A 22,610-nucleotide genomic window follows, 5' to 3' on the forward strand; every position below is an offset into this window, starting at 1 on the left:
TTTTTCACAACCCCGATTTGTTCAGTGGCTATGTCGGCGCTGTTGGACAGTTGGCGTTGGTGCGGCTGGATGGATGGCCGCTGAAGTTGAGGATGAGGAGAGAGGAGCGTTGGCGAAGAGCGCCGATGCGTATTTGAAACCGTGAGTCGCCGCTTGGAATTGAAATGGATTTCCATGGGACAGGAGAAGTGAACCAATCTCTTTTTTCGTCAATGGATGCTACAGCTTCTTGTTGACTTTGAAACTTAGCTTGTAGCCGACGTTTGCACATTTTGAGCATGACGTCTCTGATCCACTGGTTAAAGGACACTTTGATTCTCTCCTCTTTCATCTCAAACTGCTTCAAACAACAAAGCGTGTGATGGAAAAGTGGTTAGAACTGCATGACTGTCCGTGTTTTATGTTATGTGTTGTGTTTATTATTTTACTTTATGTTAACTGTTTTGTAAAGCGCTTTGTTACAGCTGCCGCTGTTGTGAAAGCGCTATATAAATCAGCATGTATTGTATTGTATTGTACATTATCATTACTGCAGTGACAAAAGTGGCTCTGATCCTGAATAAAAACAGAAAGGAATACATTCAGCTAAGCCCATCCATACGTTGTCTGAACCGCTTTCATTGGGTCGCACATGAGGGTCGTAGGCGGGCTGTAGACCATCCCAGCCGACTTTGGGCAGTAGGTGGGGTTTACCCTGAACTCGTTGCCAGCGAATCGCAAGAGACACATAGACAAACAACCATTCACACTCACAATCACACTTAGGGACAATTTAGAGCAGGGGTGTCCAAACTTTTTGCCAAGGGGGCCAGATTTTATGTGGTAAAATGTCGGGGGCCGACCTTGGCTGACATTCTTTACATTGAACAACAATATTGTTCAGCAAATTTTAGTAAGCCAGTCCGTTTCACATTTCCATTTTTATTTTAATTTCAACAATCTTAAGAATTTCTTTTGGTTCATTTGAAACAGGTATATCACATGCAACTGCTTATTCACTTGACTTTTTCTTAAACAGAAGTCTCCTGAGTGCAAATTGATTGATTTAAAACATAAAATGTATCACCATGACTTTTCAATAGTCACAAAACCTTTGACTCGAACAACAGGGAAATGAACAAGCAATACACATATCTACAACTGCAAGGATCATTTGAAATATGACATATCAGTCAATATAAACACGCAGTGATGTCTTGTTAACTCGTGAGTGATGCCCTCTAGTGTCAAAATGCTATTACTCATTTAGTGAATGCTATTACTCGTTTAGCCACTAGAGGGAAGCAGTACTCTATGAAACATCACTCACCAGTCTACGAGACCTCAGTCAATGCAACACGTGTTCCATTGCGCCCAACCTGCGGGCCAGACGGCACTGATTTTATGACAGGGGCCGAGGGCCGGATGAAATTCGACCGCGGGCCGGATTTGGCCCGCGGGCCGGACTTTGGACATGCCTGATTTAGAGTGTTCCATTAATCTGCCATGCATGTTTTTTGGAATGTGGACAGTAGCTGAAGTTCCCACGCAGGCACGGGAGAACATGCAAACTTCACACAGGAAGGGCCGGGTCTGGAATTGAACACCAGACTTCTGCACTGTGCCATCCGATTTTTATATATTTTAATTTTTACCATTTCTTCTTCAAGTGGTGGCCCAATTTGCCGCTACGCTCAATTTACACCAAACTTCCATACTAGATGTTGTTTTCCTCAAAGTAAGGCGTAAGGAACAAAAACAACATGCAACTTTGTTTTATGTACAAGCAAATCCTTGCCCTCTTTAGGTACAGAACCTTGGGCAGCTCAATAAGAAAATGTGTCGCATGTGTCACTTAATTTTGCACCATAGTTTAAGAAGAAGGAAGGTGGGTCCAGGGTGGTGGGGGGTACTTTCTTATGATAAATGGGAAGTTAGGAGAGCTTGACACATTGCAATTCTATGTGTCAGAAATGATTTTAAGAGGTACCCTGACCGGGGTGTTCATGTGCACGTGCAAGAAAGGCAAACTAAGGTAAAAGCACAGAACATACCTAAATAGATCAAATTTTGACCGCTTGAACTTGTGTGCACATGTTTGATGGTGGGAGTGCATGTTACGATGGTGAGATCTCAGGGTCAGTCTGAGGTGTTTTTTTTTTTTTTGCTAATACAGACATGAACCTTCTCTTTATTTGGCATGACATTTTTTCAAAATGGATATGTGCTGCAGGGTCCAACATTGAGTCTTACTGAGTAGTCAAGCCACAATGAATCACTTTGCGCTGGGCCTGTCAGAACTGGTACTGGCCCCAAAGATTCATGAGCTATGATAATCATGAATTTCAATTACTATGTATACACCTAATCCTGAGGGTCCTCATGGGGAAACATTATGTGAGCGACTTCCGGTAAGAGACTTTCGGGAAGAATTTTACGTTTTTTTATTTGTTACAACGGGTTTTGTTTCATGGAGTGGTTTATTTGGACATTTTTTTCACCCCCTTTTCTAAGCAATCATAAGCCCCCATGACATTCTTGTTTTGAGAAATTCCTCATAAAACATTGTATCCAGTATTAAATAAAGTCCGGTATGGCTTCAGAGCTAAAAGGACCACTGATTGAAGCAGTTACAGGAGTTACAAATCTACTGGACAAAAATATAAAATAAAACATGCAATCGGAATATTCATTGCTCTCAAAAATGCATTTGATATTAATAAATCACTCATTTTTCAGAAATATGGGATCACAGCTGGGATAGCTGGGAACTGGCTAAATAATGATTTAACAGTGCAAACATAATAAATAAAAATAGGTGTACATTTATCTGATAAACTTGCTTTTGGTGTCACTCAGGGGTCAGTACTGGGTCTTCAGCTGTTTAAATTATATATAAATGATCCATTTAATGTTGTTTGCAGCTAACACAAACATATTCTATGTCAATGACAGTTATAACAAACTTATGAGTACAGAAATACAGAACTTAATCAAGTTACAAAGTGGATGGATCAAAAATTAAATCTTAATGTAAATAAAACAAACATACTCATATTTGCTTATTGTAAAAGTAACCCTAAATTCAGACGCGGCATTTTTTACGCCGAGAGCAGTCTTACTTTGTGTGGCCAAATTGTGAAGTGTGTCCAAGGCTCGGCACCTCTTTGAATGAGGCGTAACATGGTTCCAAACACACTAGATTTGACTTGTCCCAGCACCAGACTGAAGGTGTGGCCACTTTTACGCTGGGTGCAAGGGCACCTGTATACAAAAATAGGGCCCAACATATTTTCTGTAAATTGCTAAATTAAATGAATTGGAACTGTTCCAATGCATTTCAAGGGAAATATTATTCATTTGCATTAGTCTTTCCCAAAACATGTTCATGATGGCTGTTTGAAAGTGTTCTATAAATACAGTTGACTTGACTTGATGCTCATTTGTGAGTGGCTCACATAGGGAAGCGTTTGTGAGCATAATGCTTGAATGGGCACATTGTTCTGGCTCAAATGATTATCAGTGAAACCGCCAACACTGACTTCTGTACTGAAAACTTTCACCAATTCTTTTTCTTTTCTCCTTTGCCTACATGCACATTCCCTAATAGGGAATACCTGATTTCAAGAAACAATCCATACAGTTACCAGATCAGGTCAACATCTACTATATATTTCCTTTTCATCTCTGCTGATTTAGTGTATTGCTTTCCGAGTGTGCTTCTATTTGTATGTATTTGAACATTGAGATGATTGTTAACATATTCAGGGGCACTGACTTAAAAAAAAAGTGCACTGAAAGGAGCAAAAAAATGGGTGAGTTTATAGGCAGCAAACCCGAAGAGGTTATTGAGGTAGCTTTTATGTGCATTCTAAGGCAGTGAGTGCAAGAGCAGGCATGTTGAGGGAGGAACAGAGGAAAATGATCTCTTAGCCTCTGCCCCTGAGCCACCTAATGATCAACATGAAAAGATTGTGACAGTGTGATAAAGCCTACATACTGGGGTGACCAGAGTTCTAAATGAACACTCACCAACCTGCAAAATGCGGTTAAAATTCATAAACCCGCCATTATGGCCAGTGAATGCACGTGACACAAGTGTGAAAGAGTCACCTCAGTGTCAGTTCAACAGAAGATGATATTCTGCTAAGGAGGTGGCATAATGTGTTTAAATGCCATGACTGACACGCTTGGTATCAGCCGACAGCGTGCTGAACTTCAGTGTCATAATCAGGTGTCAATCAAATAAATCTATGGCCAACAATGACATATCTCACAACTGAATGCGGGGTCAATTCATCCATTTTCAACACCACTTATCCTAAACAGGTTTGTGGAGCATGCGGGAGCCAATCCCAGCTGACTTTGGGAAGAAGTGGCCGTCAGTCAGTCATAAGGCACAGCCATAGACAAACAACCATTCACACCCACATCCACTCTGTGACTGAGTGGGAACCGACGCCAACATACGTATACATGTCAACCACAACAGCATCAATGACACGGTGGGTTTACTCAAATGCAAAGAACATGATAATCTGATCTGGGTTACCATCCATCCATCCATCCATCCATTTTCTGATCCACTTTATCCTCACTAGGGTCACGGGGCATGCCGGAGCCGATCCCAGCTGTCTTCGGGCAGTAAGCGGGGGACACCCTGAACCGGTTGCCAGCCAATCGCAGGTGCACAGAGAAGCAAATAACCATCCGCATTCACACTCACACTTAAGGACAATTTAGATTGTAGTGTGCTAGCTGAGGTTGCTAGCTGAGCACATGGTTTCATACTGCTTGTCAAACTTGGGCAATTAATTTTTCGAACAGGCCATGCAACTCAGTCGTGTTAAATATGAATTTTATATATTTTTAAAAAACAGTACCGGTACATTGTTTTAATAAGCTGCCATTGCGTAGCCCTGGTATGGTGTTGTAATTAGGAAATACAAAGTGAAAACTGAAAGCAAGTTTAATCAATAATATTAAAACTACATATCTACACATATTAACGATAAACATTTCGCAGATGTGCCGCAAGTCTAATTTCATCGATGATGTCGTTGAATCAGGAAAAGAATTGAGCTCTGAACAAAATTCTCTGGTGCTCATGTGTGGACCACGACAAAAATGTTATGTTCATCCCTTTATATAATTGAATACCTTTTGCCATCCATCTATGCCATTGACGGATACTGTCAAGCTGAACAATTAAATGCTCTTCCACTAGATGACAGATGATACCGTTACCCAATGTATCCACCTATTACTAGTCATACAAGAAAAGAGTATCTTGGCTCCTTAAAGGTTTGGAATCATTGCTAACCAATCGGATAATCGGATTTATATGAAAGTAAAATATTCTGCCTCACCTCAAAATTTGACCACTCTATTATTTATTCAAGGCTGAGTGAGTCAGTAATGTCAGTCAGTAAAAAATATATAATCCTGAAGTTGTGTTCAGTGGTCACTGACAGTGGATTTTAAGACTATAAAATGCATTTTAAATGCTACGTACTTTGAGCCAAGTAGTCTTCTTCTCCAGAGAATGCAGCAGAGCATACTGACAGGAGCAGGAGAAAGTTCCACCTGAGGGGACATGGAAACACATATCAGACATTTACATTCCTGTCAAAGTAAAAATGTTTTCTTGTTTCTATTTTTGTTTGTTTGAAACCCATTCCCTTGTCATGTTTGTACATCATCAGCAAGTCTCAAGTGTTTGTTTCCCTTTGTGTTCAAATGATTGTGGCAAAAATAAAGCATGTCAATTCCACACTAAATTTCAGGCAAGAGGACACAAATCATCACTTGCGGCAAGCTAGTCATAAATCAAGTCCCAAAATATGTTTGTTCATATGTAGTGTGTTCATCCATCCATCCATTTTCTGATCCGCTTATCCTCACAAGGATCGTAGGGCGTGCTGGAGCCTATCCCAGCTGTCTTCGGGCAGTCGGAGGGGGACACCCTGAACCAGTTGTCAGCCAATCGCAGGGCACACAGAGACGAACAACCATTTGCACTCACAATCACATCTGGGGACAATTTAAAGTGTTCCATTAACCTGCCATGCATGTTTTTATAATGTGGGAGGAAACCGGAGTTCCCACGCAGGCACGAGAAGAACATGCAAACTCCACACAGGAAGCCAGGGCTTAGAATTGAACGGCAGACTTCTGCGCTCTGAGGTTGACGTGCTCACCAGTTGATCACCGTGCCGCCCGATCAACTCTCAATTATGACACTGAAGTTCAGCACATTGTAGGCTGAGGGCCCGAGAACCAAGCTCGTCAGAAATGGCCCCCATCAATGAAACACAACATGCCACCTCCATTGCACAATATCATCTATGTCGCATTGACACTGAGGGCGACTCTTCCACATTTGTGTCCCAAGCATTCACCGGCATAAGTGGCGGGTACCCAGCCAAACACCCGCCAAAATTCATTTTAACCAACATTTGATGGGTTGGTGAGTGTTCATTTAGAATCCTGGTCATTACAATATGTAGGCTTTATCACATTATCACAATCTTTTCATCTTGAGCATTTGGTGACTCAAAATCAGAATCAGAATCAGTTATTGGCCAAGTATGTAAAACACACAAGGAATTTACTTTCCCAGTTACAACCCGTCCACAGGAATATAAACAAAACAATGACCAATAGAGGGGAAGACAGAACAGGAAGCCTGGCGGTTTGCTAATAAGCGACCCGATATCTTAGTATGTGAAAGGAAAATATCAATTTTCTAATCTGCTTATCCTCACAAGGATCACAGGGAGTTGCTGGAGCCTATCCCAGCTTACTTCGGGCAGAAGGCAGAGTACACCCTGAACTGGTCGCCAGTCAGTCGCAAGGCACATATAGAGACAAACGATCATTCAAACCCACATGCGAACCATCACTGAGTGGGAACTGATCCCACACTACCCGCACACAAGTCCTGCGAGTGCGCCACTTCACCATCAGCGAGCGAAAGGAAAACAACAGGGAGAAAGAAAAGGACCACGTTTTTTTTCTTTTTCCTTTTTCTTTTTATTGTAACATATGCAAAATACAAGAAAAACACTGCCCCCGATATTTGCATACCGGACCCCTGTTCCGGCCCCGCGGTAGTGATTGGTTACCTGAGTTTAAGCTTTGAACCACCGGTATTTTGGTGCCTTTCTGTCTGGTTTACATTGAATCAGCATGTTGCAGACTTTGCGGACGACAAATGTCGCCTGGGCGCGATGGGTGTTCTCAAATCGTCTTTTATTGTTCAACCGCTGTTCCCGAATTATTCATTCCCCCTTTGTGACCGAGCCTAGCCCTCTCTCCTCTGATCGAGCACCTGCATTGACGTGCTAATTGTGAACTTCAACAGCCGTCCGGCCAGGTGGCCGGCGCTTTTGTGCACAGACATTTGGGGTTGCTGGATACGCACAAAACGTTTTGACGTGCCCAAATTATATGAAACTTTATACATGATACAGTTTTGCTCATAGATTCCTCTAACATTGTGTCATCAGCATCCATTGAAATGTTGCTCTCAAAACGATTACCGATAATATGAAGCTCTTCTCTAGTCTTATCCAATCTTATTTAAATTGCCAATATCGCTGCCACAATGAATACACAGGGGGATGAAGGACATCCGATATTACAACCTCTCAATATGGACACCTTGTTTGAAATATGGCAATTATTCATAATTATAGTCGAACATATAATGTTTTAACCCAATTTATCTGAATTAAGGCTCTTGTAAAATACATCTAAACTAATTTCATGAAAGGCTTTTTCCGCAAAAAAAAAAAATCTCTCTTTATTCTCCATATTATAATTTTCAACCATTTCTAACTGTCTCATGTTCTTACCTATATTTCTTTCAATCATGTAGAAAACCAGATCTTGGTCTTGGTGGGGTTCACCAGAACAGCTTTACGACACAACGCTATACGGAGCCAAGCTTTAATGTTGCCTTCAAAAGAGGTTTGCGTGATTTACCTGGCATTTATAATGCACTTCAGCAAACTACTGAACATTCAGACTAAATCAATCACACTGACAGTCATCTCCACCATGGAAGCTGCTGACACAGCGTGTCGTGGCTCCTGGCAACCTATGGGGTGACGACACTGGAAAAAAAAGGCTGTTTTAATACATGTCCCTGTGAGACAAACAAGAGCGAGTGCCATCACTCAAAGTCTGCTACTTCAGCTTTAACCTGATTGTTATTTGAGTGTGGAAAGTGGCAAAACAGCATGGGGGATGCCTTACAAATGACTCACAGAAGCAATTCTGAAGATGCAAGAGTTTGTGTGGCCCGATTTGGCAGAGAGCCTCCGACAGGCAGGCGTGTTTGTCTTCCCACACTTCAGGGATGGGAAAAAGAAGAATGAGAAGAAAGAGAAAAGGCGAAGCAAAGTGTTGATTGGAAATTAATGTAATTTTCATAGCACACAATAAGATACTCTCCATCAAGAATGTAGTCTCGCATCCAGGTCCAGGAACACAGACACTCAAAGTATGAAAAGACAACAGAAGATGACAACATGTATCTGCTGAAAGGGAAATGAGAAAAAGACAATTCTCTTCAAATTGTTGTTGTTGTTCTTTTTTTAAACTAGACTCCAAATGGAAAATCTAAACATAGCTTAAGCATTCCCTTTTGGGCTATCAAGCTGGACCATCTGATGCTGATTCAGAAAACTTTTTTCTGTCATCCTTGTTAGAGCTATTTAAAGGGGAAGTCAACTCAAAAATGTTCTGAGCAAAGAATATGTTCTTTGCACCTCCGTTAGTCTAAACACGACATTGTGATTAACATTGTGTTTGTGCAACATGAGTTAAGCAGTAAAATCCACCCATTTATAGCGAACTCACAGGCAGGCCATTTTGCCACGTGCTGAAAATGAAAATGACATAAAAGTTGCTCGGGGCTCAGGGAACAATGAATCATGGGTCAGCTTCATCAAACAAGTGAGTGAACAAGTGATTGGTTGTCACCCGAGCCCCGATCAACTGTGATGTCATTTTTACTTGACAGAAAGTGGCAAAATGGCCACCCCCTGAGATGGCTAAAAACAGGGTGGATTTTGCTGCCTAATTTATATTTCATAAACACAATATTAATCAAAATGCCATGTTTTGACTAGTGGATGCACAAACAGTATATTATTGTTATTATTGTATATTATTTTGGAGTTGACTTTCCTTTTAAGGAATCACTGGCCTGAAAATCCACCAGCTCACCCCACCCGCCAAGATTCCGCACATCTAAAATGGCGTAGGTGGTGGAATTATCAACACAACCGAACCGTCCCGGCAAATTTTCTGTCTCAGCGTGAGAGGAAAAAAACATTCCCACATTAAAATATACACTGCAATTGCGTCATTTGAAAACAATGAGGAATCGATGGCAGTTCAGTGTTGATTAAAAATGCTTCCCAGTCATTGCATTGAAAGTAAGATGAAGCTCCCCAAACACTGTTCTGTTGACTGAAAGAAATACCACTGTGAGGGGAGTGGTTGTCATGTCAAGACTGTGAATACTTAGGACTAGCCCACTCCACGAATCCTTTCACAGTTACAGTAATGTGTCTTTCTCCCACTAAATGAGCTTGGATAATCAAAAACAGTTCATTCATCCAGGCACAAGACAGAGAGGTACTGTGCTTGGATTAACTTGGCAACGGAGCAAAGCTTCGTTTACAACCCCCATAAGGAAAAAGAAACGTATTTCTTAAAATTGTCATCATGTGTCAAGTGAATGGAAACATTCACAGTGTGTATACAGATCGAACTTGGCCTACCACTCGTCACATCATTAGTGACAACAACGTAGGAAAATTGTTCATCTATCCAAACAACTCTAAATTGTTTGACTTCTACACATAAGATGTTGGAAACTATGCAATCGAACGGTTAATTTCCCTGTTTCCCTTGGCCTCCGTAGAAAAGGTTTTCTGATTTGGATTCAAATAAGCAGAACTGTGACATCCCTAAGCTGTTTCATTCCATTTCTTCACACATGTTTCATGACATCAACACAGTAGATGTGTACTCTTAAATTCTTCAAAAGCGTCACACTATTTAATTTTTCTGAGTTTGGGACAATGGAAATCTTGTGATTGAACCTCTTTCCACAAGCTTAGGTTGGATAACTATAGGGTTGTTCACACGGCACTTATTTGCTCCGGCACTACACCGATGTATTTTGTTGCGATATATTTCACACCGGAGCAAATTTTGTGGCGCGGTCACACGTACAAAGCCGCTGAGCGTGTCAGCATCGGCACAGCAGCTCCACTTGCGGTCACACAGCAGTTTCTGCAGAGGAGCAAAACGACAGAAAACAAATGAGCTGTCGTGTTGGTTCTTTTTAAAACTTTTACACAACTCAAGCAACTACTGTACAGGCACGTCCTTCTCGGTCTCCGTGCCTTCAGCTCGAGAGTGACTGCCCCCGAAAAGGCAAATCAACAATGACTTCAATGACACTCAGAAAACCAAAAATGTAATGCGCCAAACAGAAAATCAAGAGAGGGAATCACAAAATAAATTCTATGGGGGGCGGGGGGTTGTGAACACACAACAAAGGAACAAACTACACAAACAACTCCGAGACAAGCCAGTCTCCTACAAAAGCAAAAGATGATGTTTGGGGGCTATACCCCCCCCCCCCCCCCCAACCGCTTGTTCTAGTTGAGATGGTATAACCCAAGAGGTGCTTGCTACTGTTATCATCCAAGTCTTGTGTCCTTATTAAACAAACACATGACGGAAGTCCGACAGAGCACGAAAGCAACGCATTTTCGCCATACGTAATCAACTCTTCTCGAGCATTTGCTCCAGAGCAAATTGGAGAGTTCACAAATCAGAGATGTGTTCCTCGAGCCGGTCCTTGGCCTCGAGGACCGGCTCGAGGCCCGAGGGGCGGTCCTTGGTCCTTGGCCTCGGGAGTCAAGTCCTTGGCCTTGGCCTCGGACACAATGAGGGATTAGAGCCTCGAACCCCTTTGCACAAAGACCGCAAAAATCACGAAGGAATCTAATAAATTCCATCAAAGGAAACCCATATTGATGGACTAACTCTGTCGCTTTAAGAGGGGCGGGTCTGCCACTGACAGGTAATAGTTAGCGCTATGTGTAAAGAGCGGCATCACAGTTAGTTTCAATCACGGTTTGTTGCGTTCGCGATCGGCAGTTTAAATAGGATGTAAAGCTTTTCTGTAACAGTGGTGTCTTTTATTTAATTATTTTGCACAGTCGTCACATTTGTGCGGTCGCACTAGAATGTTTGTTTGAACCAAGTAATTTGCGTTATAATTTCGGGACTTCAACTCCGGGTTTGGCCATTGGGATTTGGAGTCCTTTTGCTCGATTCCAGTTATGTTTGCTGAATGCTTTCTCATGTTTGGAATAATGAATATTGATAATACATAGTTTAAAATCATGGTTGATTTAATTATGTATTATTATTATTGCGAAGTTGAAGGTATTATTTAAGAAACTACTGCACTAAAAAATTAATTCATAAATGTATACCATATGATTTTATTTATTTTTTCTCAGCATAAATAACACGTACCCTGACTGTTCTACTCTTTGAATAAAAACACTTCATTCAAGCGTTAGGGAGTGCAAAGGGTTATGATGGAGGGGTGTTTTCAAATCATGAAGACCTGCCAAGTGGTATGATAGCATTGTTTTATACAATGCTAGGCCGACCACAGCAGCAGCGCGCATGTGGGCCACGACACGTACGTGATGGACCAGGCCATCATGGCCACCAGCGCGCCGATGTAGCTCTGCTTCAGGAGGAAGCCCGAGGCTTTTATACATGTCCTCGGCTAGGCCTCAGTTTCAAAATCAGTCCTTGGTCCTTGGCCATGGCCTTGGAGGCAAGTCCTTGGTCCTTGGCCTTGGCCTCGGAAAATTTCTCAAGTCCTTGGCCTTGGCCTTGCCCCGGAAAATTTTCCTAGTCCTTGGCCTTGGCCTTGGCTTGGGCCTCGGGTTGTCGGTCCTTGGACACAACACTGTCACACATGCAAATTTACATCGGTGCTGCTCCACAAACGAGGATTTGCTCTGGAGCAAATTTTTAAACCACCTCCCTGAGGTGGATCAAATTTGCTCCAGTGTAAGCGGTTTTCCGGGGCTACCCCAGAGCAAATTTGCACGTGTCACCGCTCCACTGGCATAACACCGGAGCAAATGTTGCCATGTGAACACCCCTTATGCCACAACAAGGCACCGTAAGCTAGCTAGCAGTGCAAAATGAAGTACAAGCAACGACTCATAAACTGAAACATTTGTTTCATGTAGTTACTTAATTGTGATGGTAAACGCAACTTCAATGAATATTGTGATTTTTGTCATGGGCCATTTGAAGCTGCTACTCTCATTCCCTTTAACTGCCGTGCGCGAGAGGCAGGCAGAAGAAGACAGATTTACTTGAGTCCTGCAGCAGGTCGAGACATACAAAGTATTTTTTAAGGACCTTCGAGCCGACCACCAAATCGCCACGGATGATATAAAGTCACCAAAGGAGATCACAGTTCTGTGAAGTGGGCACTTGGATACTGCCTTCCAGCATGGTCGCATGTGTCCATGTGTAACCCCCGCAACCAAACACGCCCTCACGGTACATAGCTGTGCCGCGGCTAATTGGGATGATTTTAAAAATATGTCATAAAGATGACAAGAGCGAAGTGTTCAATTATATCTGCAAAGATTCAGAGGATTTCATGCATTGTCATATTTCCCAGTGAAATATGATTCCATCCACTACATATGTCCGCAGAACTCACAGTCGGTCTGCCTGCACTCTATTCAAATTAGCGAAAAACACATGAACATTCACTGCAGCAATACTTTGACGTTGTTCCAACAGTCTACTTTCAGCCACTAAATTCTCAGGTGTGTCAGCCTTTTGTCGAAGGAAACGTTGTTGATCCGCCAGAATGCCCAGCAATAAGCAGTGAGGTTAACTAAATTCCCAAATAAGCGCATCGAGGTTTGCGTTGGCACGAAATCAACATAGACCAATTTTTACACTTGAGCGCAGCTGTGCTGTCTTGGAATATATTGAGCCCTTTGTCTTACATTTAAACCACCATGAAGTTTTTAAGATAAGATTAAGAAATCCTTTATTAGTCTCGCAATGGAGAAATTTCCAATTCACAGCAGCAAAGTTATGAAAGGAAGAAGTAGAAGAACAAAATGTAGGAGCTGCTGGAAAAGCAGCCACTCTCGCAGCGCCATCTTAAGATAAGATAAGATATCCTTTATTTGTCCCACAATGGGGAAATTTACAGCCTCCAGCAGCAAGAATGTATGTAGAAAGAAGAAGAGAAAAAAAAATAACAAAGTCAAAATAACAAAATAACACAACACAACACATAGGACAGTTGTGCAATCTTAATCACTTTTCCTGCATACACTTTTTTGTTTGAAGCAGTTATAGATGAAAGAGGAGAGGATCAAAGTGTCCTTTCACCAGTGGATCTGAGGGGTCTTCCTGAAAATGTGCACACGTCTGCTACAAGCTAAGTTTTGAAAGCAAACACGATGCTGCAGCGTCCATTGACGAAAAGAGATTGGCTCACATCTCCTGTCCCACGTAATCCGCTTCATCTCCGAGCCACGACTCCCAGCGCTTACAACCACATACTACACAACGCCTTGAGTTATGAGTGGAACTCATAACTCAAAACACCTTTCTCCATTGAAATAAATAGAAATTCCATTTATTAGTTTCAGCCACCCAAATAAAAACCAACCATTTATTTGTAATGTGTTTTTAGAAAGAAGAACATGCCATATTAATGGTACCAATACAAACATTTGGAAGAAGTGACTTTTGCCACAGTGAGTCATTTGCATGATATATTTGGCATAGTTTTTTTATACTGGGTGCATGTCCTAATGCAAGCTACCCATTTTCATCTGTTCGACCTGTTGTATGTTATAAAAACATATTGTGATAAAATACTTTAATAGAATTTGAAAATTGAAAAAGTTGACCATCATTATCCATTCAGTTATGATTGTGCGTCTCCTGTATGTATACAGTATAATATACAGTATACATACAATATACAATATACCGAACGCTTAAACAGTTATAACCCTGTGATACCATTGCTATTCTTTAGTCTATACGCAGCATTTTGCATGCCGTTTGTTCGCGATAATCTCAGCGGACGTTCCCAAAGCAAAGTTATCGTTTTAAACACGAATGTGTCATTTTCTTTATTGTATACTTAGTTTGACCGGCAACTTCAACTGGAACTGGCATTAACCAGCTTCAAGCGCATTTTTTGAAGAATTGTTCTCTAATTCTGTCAGCCAAACTGTTGGTTGTTGTGAAGTGAGTCACTACGTCTCAGATTTGTGCCTGTAAGTCAAAGCAAAAAAGCAAAATAAATAAATAGAAGGACTGCTTGTATCTCAAGGCAACATTGTACAGTGGCTCTTTGGTTTACCACGACAACCCGTGGTGTTTCGTGGCTACAAAGAACTACTTTGTGCCTCTTCGAGTGTGTAAACCAATCACAAAAGTTAAGACAAAGAATCAAATTATTCAAAAAATTTTTACTTGTGTGAAAAGTATATCTAATAGAATGTGCCTAACTAGGCGGACCAGTGTTTAGCGCATCAACCTCACACTGCAGAGGGCGTGGGTTCGATCCCAGCTCCGGCCTTCCTGTGTGGAGTTTGCATGTTCTCCCTGTGCCTGCATGGGTTTTCTCCAGGTACTCCGGTTTCCTCCCACATCCCAAAAACATGCATGGCAGGCTGATTGAACACTCTCAATTGTCTAGAGGTGTGATTGTGAGCACAGATGGTTGTTTGTCTCTATGTGAGCCACGATTGGCTGGCAACCAGTTCAGGGTGTCCTCTGCCTACTCCCCGAAGACAGCTCGGTTAGGCTCCAGCACCACCCACAACCCTTGTGAAAATAAAGCGGATCAGAAAATTGATGGATGGATGGATGTGCCTAACTAGAGTGCAGTAAAAAAAGGTGTTGGTAATTAAAACAACACTCATGGTTTGTCTCCCATCCCTGCATGGTTATCTCAATTGTAAGCATAAACAACAAGTAACAGATCAAGTTATTGATCTGTAGCCAATATGTGTCGTTTATGTGTTTGCACATGAACACCAGAACGCTGATGCCTACAGCTGATGTCTAAAGTCATAAGACATAAGACATAAGACTTGATATTGTGGAAGCAATCCATTTTGTTTTGCAATGTTTGTTATTGTTGTTGTTTATTCTGTAATGGCTGATTTCAAAACTATGCCCCATCAACTATTACCGGTACCCTAATCATTATACTTGACATGTTCTGTCATCCATAGTACAGTACTTAATTCTTGATCCACATGGTGAATGTAACGTGCTCTCTTTAGATTGGAGTCTGGAGTCAAGAGGTCAGTGCAGACCTGAGTAAAGATTTACTCAATCCACAAGACAACATGCAGACAAAGGGCTGTGAGTAAACTTACAGTGGTCTTTATTGGTTTACCCTTTTCCTTTTGTGGTTGGACTTGCAGATGTTAGAAGCTTTTAATGGAGTCATATAAATAGACCAAAATCCCTACAGACAACAGTGTTGTGCAGAAAGGGAATAAACTGTATAGTCAGCAAATGGTGTTCAAGATGTGGTCCTTAATGCATCCTTCATCAAGGACCACTAAGTCAGCTTTGTGTTTATTTTCATCTTAAGTCCATGACACACATCTTGGTGCATTTTTGCATTGATATTTTTTAATTTCAATTTTCTGAGTTGCTTTGAATTTCTCAAAACTACTTGTTTTAATTTTCACGTCGTGTCACTTTTTGCAAGAAAGAAAGGAGTTTCTCATCTCTTGGATCAAGTTGCAAATGCCTTGGCACATCCATGCAAATGTTTGGTACAATTATCTGCTGTTTTTGACATTGTCAATTGCTTCAGTCATTTCAAAAAGCTCTCTCACACCCCACAAAATGGTGGCATTCGTTCAACGTATAAATCCATGCAAAATGGATGAACTTTTTGTCATAATTTTACATCAACCAATGATCAGCTAGTTTTCTGTTGATGAATAATATGTTGAAAAAATTTTCTAACAAACAAATAAACCCCCTGAGATATATGTGATATATTTTTAGACGCACGTCGGGTTCACAGTGCACAGGTACCGGGTTTGATTCCAGCTCCGGCCTCCCTGTGTGGAGTTTGCATGTTCTCCCCGGCCTGTGTGGGTTTTCTCCGGGTGCTCCGGTTTCCTCCCACATTCCAAAAATATGCGTGGTAGGCTGATTGAACACTCCAAATTGTCCCTAGCTGTGAGTGTGAGCGTGGATGCTTGTTCGTCTCTGTGTGCCCTGTGATTGGCTGGCAACCGATTCAGGGTGCCCCCCGCCTACTGCCTGGAGACAGGTGGGATAGGCTCCAGCACCCCCGTGACCCTAGTGAGGATCAAGCGGTTCGGAAGATGAATGAATGAATGAATGAATGAATGAATGAATGAATGAATGAATGAATGAATGAATGAATGAATGAATTTGTGGGGACTCCTTTCATGTTTCACGCTTGCTTTTTTCAAATTTGGGGCTCAACCACCCCAAGCTATGCCCTTACTAATCATTGTCACAAAATGCATACTCACCATTGGACTAGCAGTATATTGGGCAGGGTGACCAATGACTCGTTTTATAAAGACTAGGTTGCCCCCTCAAAACAGGCTAATTTCATCACAACAAAAATACCATGTAAATATCATTTTCATTCTTAATCCCTGCACTATTTTGATGAAAGCATGTCACAGGCATATTATTCAGGCACATGCGTACTGCTTTTAAATTGTGTGTGTGTGTGTGTGTGTGCGTGTGTGTGTGCGTGTGTGTTTGCGTGTGTGCGTGTGTGTGTGTGTGTGTGTGTGTGTGTGTGTGTATCCCGTAATTGTCTTGCCTGAGGACTTTTAAGCTGGGGATGTCTGAGTGCATATCACATTGAGCCTGTACCTTGTTCAAAGGTGCTCCAGCAATGCTCAGGTACTGGCTTCTCTCCAATAATAATAAGAATAACAATAATAATAAATTTTATTTATAAGCGCCTTTCAAAATACCCAAGGACACTTTACAGTCAAAAAAGAACAATAAAAGCATCGATAAAATTATAAATAATAAAAAGTGATGAGTTAAACTAAATATGCCATTTTAAATCAGTCATTTATTTTCTTAGCGACAGACCTGAACGTGCCATCTTACGGATCCATGCAGACTGAGAAACCTGCACACTTTCATTCAGCTTCAAACAGCCCAAAGTTAAACACATTTTAACGACGCTTGAACATCATCATCAACGGTGCACATGCTTGCCTTGACCTCCTGCAATTAAGTCTATTAAGAGCAGTTTTAATAGATGCTGGCTATCTGTGTTGTGCCACTGATACCAGTGGCAGCAAATAATCCACAGCTCACGAGCCAGTAAACCAGTGATGGATACACACTAAACTCTCAATTCAAAGGACGTTTCTTGGTCAACTCACTTCTCATTTTCATTCAGAAGAACCAAAAAGAAGGATTTTGATCAGCACAAGTCCACTTAAAAATCAAGAGGTAACCTTGCCTCTTCTGGGAAAGCAGGGTAGAGTTGAAATAACTCATTGTAAAGCCCCTTTTGCTCACATCTGGAGAGAATTCATGACAGAGTATCGACCATTTGGAATCCAAAAATAATGTAGTTCCAGACATTGCATTTCGCTCTGTTCCGGATGTCAGTAATGCACAAACAATGCTTGTGATGACCGTTCAAAAAAAACTTTTATTGCTCTCCTACAACTTTTTTTTTTACATCACCTATTCCTGGCATGCTGAATCAGCATTTTTAAAATTCCAAGCCTTTTGGACACCCAGGCTGTGCATGAACCTCTGCAAGATATTTTAAAAGCATATACCTGTACCGGCACTAATGCGAATATACGATCATATTAAAGTGGTTGTCATAATTTATCTAGTGACTACTGGTATGAATCATTAAGTGGGAGGCATTAGGAAGCACTGCGACCACCGTTGCCTGCGTTTTGATAATGCAACTGTTCTATATAAACCAATGAAGTGTTGAGTCCGTCCGTCACTGTTTAACTGGTTAAACCGAGCCGTATACGTCCACGAAGTTGATCCATGTTAAGTCAGGCAGCCTTTCGGGAAAAGAGGCCAACAAATGAGTAGAATCATGTTTCCAATTACACACGCAAAAACCAGCACCCTCTCGCGTAAACACTTTCAAGCGCACATTGTATGACATCTGCATGCTATTTAATCAAAAGCACACTTACGTTGCTGCCGCGGAAACGTGTCCACTCCTTGTCCGTTGAGCTCCTAAATGCATTTGTATGCATTTGTCCCGGCAGCAGAATTCTGGGTGAAAACAGAATCACACTCGAAAGGATACCTGCTCATGGGCTAACCGTTCGGAAGTAGCCACGGGAAACTTCAAGTGGTCGGAGGAGTAATGTTACGGCCGCCTCAGAGATTCCTCATTGTGTGACAGTGCGCAAGAGAGCTCTTCTACCTCTCTGCCGGCTCCCTTTTGCGCCAAAGCGCTCCCGCCGCGCGCACTGAACCGGACGGTTCCGATATCCAAACTGAAGACGCAAAGTGGTTGCACATATACACGCACACACACACCTGCGCGCGCGCGTAGCAAGTCCAGCGGTCGATGTGTTCCCTTTGCATTTGCGGCGCATCCGACGCCTTTGTGAGGCTTCTTCTCCACAGGCTGTGCGCTGCGTCTTTACCTCCAGGCGGTGGTTTGCGCTATGTGCCTTAACTTGCACTGATGGGACAGCGTTCAGCCCAATACAACTCCTACCAACCAGCAGTTGTGTTGGATTTCACCAAGTTCTGTCTTGTGACATCACGGATAAAATTTTGGCATGTGCGCACTCTGGACAGAATGTTGACATTTGCACATGTGGGTAGTCCATGAATCCACATTGGCCACATATACGTGAAGATATTGGTTGAAATGTACTCGTCTCCAGGGTGAATAAACTTAAAAAAATATAATTGCAATGTAATGTAACAGTAATTGTTTTTAATGGTAATGAAATTACATGTGAAGGATAAGCTTCTCAGAGGTGTGAATGAGTCGTTTGGACTTTGGATTTTATACAATGGGTTTTCTCTGGGAACACAATTCCAACACTCATAAAATATTAGGTGGACTCAAGCCCCAAAGTGTTGGATATGCCTTAATACTGATTTGTGCTTTCAATATGAAAACAACATGCATCCATCCATTATTGGCATGCTGGAGACAATTCCAGTTGTCTTTGGGCAGTAGGCCAGGTAGACCCTGATCTGGTTGTTAGCCAATGTCAGTATTAAAAACTAGGTTTCTTATAATTGCCATATTATATTGCCATATAATTGACCATACTTTGGTCATCCTTTATGGCCAAGAATATTTTTTTTTCCACACATGTACAATTCATAAATATCTATCCATCCATTTTCTAATCCGCTTATCCTCACAAAGGTGTGCTGGGGCCTCTCCCAACTGTCTTGGAGCAGCAGGTGGTGTACACGCTCAACTGGTTTCCAGCCAGGGACGGGCACACATCGACAAACAACCATTCACACTTACAATCACACGGAGGGACAATTTAGAGTGTTCCATTAACCTGCAATGCCTGTTTTTGAAATGTTTGAGGAAACTGCAGTACCCGGAGATAACCCACGCAGACATGGGGAGAACATGCAAACTCCACACAGGAAGACCAGTGATGGAATCGAACCCTGCACCTCTGCACAGCGAGGCGGACATGCTAACCAGTTAACCATGCCAATCATTATTCCTAAATAGTTTAATTCCCCCCCGCCCCTAAAAAAAAAAAGCTTGGTCTCATCATGCCTACACGGATCCAGCTACTTTGGTTTCCTCATATATTCCCAAAACATGCATGGTAGGTTAATTGAAGACTCTAAATTGTCTAGGTGTGAATGTGAATGGTTGTTTATCTTTATTTTGTTTATATTGGCGCAGATGCTCGGGGAAGATGTCAATAAGACCTGGCAGACCCAAATGTATTTTTGGTGTTTGCTAGAAGTGTCTGGCAGAATCCCCTTTCTGAAAAACTTTCAACTCCCACCTCTGGCAGAGCTTCGCCCACATCCTGGGGGAGGTGGAGGGCATTGAGTCTCAGCGGCCCGTGTTCCGGGCTTCTACTGTTGAGGCAGCCGATCGGAGTTGTGGCTGTAAGATGGTCGGTGCCTGTCGTGATGGCAATCCCCAAACCCGAAACTCCACAGAGGAGGGCCTGAGACCAGATTCAAACCCTCAACCTCCTCACTGTGAGGTGAATGTGCTTCACAATCATCCAGTTTATGAGCCTTATTGTTTAGTATTACATTGGATTAACAGATATGACCACCTTTTCTCAATCAAACAGGCTTTGACCCACTTCCACTGTTCCAGCTCCAGATGAACACAACAGCTTAAAACAAACAGAGCTCTGTGGATCCCTGAGCTGCCCATCCCACTCCACCTACACACCCCACTTCCCTTTTCCTAATGATTGTAGCCTCCCCCAACACACAGAACAGACATGGATTGCACAGAAAATCTGGGACGCTACAGGGAGACAGAGCGGCCTTTAATACAGGACTACACAGTAAAATGGTATTTTGAGTAATTGCCATTGATGCCTTAATAAGGAGTAATTTACGAGAGGTCAAATGGATGTGGAAACTCCAAGTCAAGTCTTCCAGGCGCTGTAAACAGCAGAGTCTACATTTTGTGTTGTTTGCAATCATTTTTGTCCAGCAGTTTCTGCGTGAATGAGTTACATTCTCTCCCTTGCTGCCTCTTTTTGGCATCTCATGATAGCAATGATTCAAGCAGATGTTTTCACCCTTTTCCAGCAATCAAAAAGACGAGATGTTGCAGTTCGGACATAGTGCATATGCTACATGGACTGTATGCAAAACAACAAGAACTTTAGAATCTGTTGCTACCTCGGCAAAAACTAAGCATTTTTTGTTTTTCATGAAGAAATTTATTATTAAACTTTATAACCAATACATTATAATAAACATGTAAATACATACATTGGTATTATGAAGTCTAATTAAGCCATGTTTCTCGCTCTCTCTCTCTCTCTCTCTCTCTCTCTCTCTCTCTCTCTCTCTCTCTCTCACACACACACACACACACACACACCAAAGAACACTTGAGTGTTAGTGTTCTTTTTAAGGGGGTGTGGCCTAGTGAGTGACGTTAAAAGCCTGTGTCAGCAAGAGTGCTATTCTAGTGTACAATTTTGGAATGAGGCGGCCCGGTAGTCCAGTGGTTAGCACGTCGGCTTCACAGTGCAGAGGTACCGGGTTCGATTCCAGCTCCGGCCTCCCTGTGTGGAGTTTGCATGTTCTCCCCGGCCTGTGTGGGTTTTCTCCGGGTGCTCCGGTTTCCTCCCACATTCCAAAAATATGCGTGGCAGGCTGATTGGACGCTCTAAATTGTCCCTAGGTGTGAATGTGAGCGTGGATGGTTGTTCGTCTCTGTGGCAACTGATTCAGGGTGTCCCCCGCCTACTGCCCGAAGACGGCTGGGATAGGCTCCGCCACACAGGTACCGGTGTGTGTGTGTGTGTGTGTGTGTGTATGTGTGCATGTGTGTGTGGGGGAGACAGTGAGAGAGAGAGAGAGAGAGAGAGAGAGAGAGAGAGAGAGAGAGAGAGAGATCTCACCAAAAGGTGCAAGAAATGGCAGAGGGAAGTTGCTAAATTAAAAATGAGTTGGGTGAGGTGATTAATTTCTTCCTATACTTGTGTGACAGTTAAAAATGTTAAAGGTAACTTTATACTCGTCTGTATGGTTCATAAAGATGTTTGTGATGGCCACAGTTTGAGCCTGGAGCTAATTCATTCTCTACAAGAAAGATTGTTTTAAAATTTGAACAAGATGGAAGTCAACCACATCACGGAGTCGGTATCATGTTTCACTCTAATGACCCTATTTTTGTGACCGGCACCAATCTAGTACAAATCACTGTGCATATTGGTGTGATGGAGTTGTCTTTTTTTCTAATATATTTTCTTCTACTTTCACAGGTGGAGGAGGAAATTTGGAAATTTCGACATAGCTGCAGCCTGTGGCAGATTGACACACTAATAAATTTAGCATTCTGAATCTGAATCTGCAAGAGTCCCCTTTGCAGAGGATGTAGTTGGCCACGCATGTGACATGGACCATTGGAGACTGCTTTGCACCCCCAATCGTGTGGCTGTGTGTGACCCCCCTGACCCTCCCATCACTACCAATAGTTGACTGTTCAAATATTTTTAATATCAATGAACAATGTTTGTCATATTCATTCATAAAATACAATTCCTGCTCCTCGTTTCAATCCACCAAAATTGTGTCAAACCAACTGCGCCAAAAATTTGATCTGCTTTTCGATAGGCTAAAGTCTAGTCTAGTTTTGGTCATCAAATTGACAGATTCACCAGGAGCATACAAAGGAAATGCCAGAACACCTGTCAAGTCATTGAAAGCTCAACTAAATTCACGAGCACACTCAACTTGACTTGTCCCGGCACAAAAAAGATGCACCCGTTTTTAAGCCAAGGGCGGGCCTTCTTTCTCTC

The 22,610-nt window shown here is 42.2% G+C and overlaps 2 protein-coding genes across 3 annotated transcripts in view; one reads left to right on the top strand and one right to left on the bottom strand.

Annotated features, from left to right (window-relative positions):
• The window catches only part of mpl (MPL proto-oncogene, thrombopoietin receptor), a 297,799-nt gene extending 283,404 nt beyond the window's left edge, over positions 1-14,395 (top strand). Inside the window, 1 exon segment of the mRNA XM_052073413.1 lies at positions 14,386-14,395. The gene's annotated coding sequence lies outside the window, so the exon portion shown is untranslated.
• Positions 1-18,825, bottom strand: part of LOC127605621 (collagen alpha-1(XXIV) chain) — a 130,579-nt gene extending 111,754 nt beyond the window's left edge. The window contains exons 1-2 of one of the 2 annotated variants that reach the window (XM_052073292.1): positions 18,297-18,825; positions 5,495-5,565 (exon numbers count right to left, since the gene is read on the bottom strand). In XM_052073292.1, the coding sequence (XP_051929252.1) occupies positions 5,495-5,565; positions 18,297-18,349 (124 nt within the window). In that variant the 5' untranslated portion in view covers positions 18,350-18,825. Of the gene's footprint in view, positions 1-3,101; positions 3,164-5,494; positions 5,566-18,296 lie in introns of those variants that run through there. The other variant, XM_052073293.1, reaches the window with a different exon arrangement.
• Between the last annotated feature and the right edge of the window lie 3,785 nt (positions 18,826-22,610).

This window comes from Hippocampus zosterae, chromosome 8 (genome assembly GCF_025434085.1).
Source record: "Hippocampus zosterae strain Florida chromosome 8, ASM2543408v3, whole genome shotgun sequence".
Classification (NCBI taxonomy): Eukaryota; Metazoa; Chordata; class Actinopteri; order Syngnathiformes; family Syngnathidae; genus Hippocampus; species Hippocampus zosterae.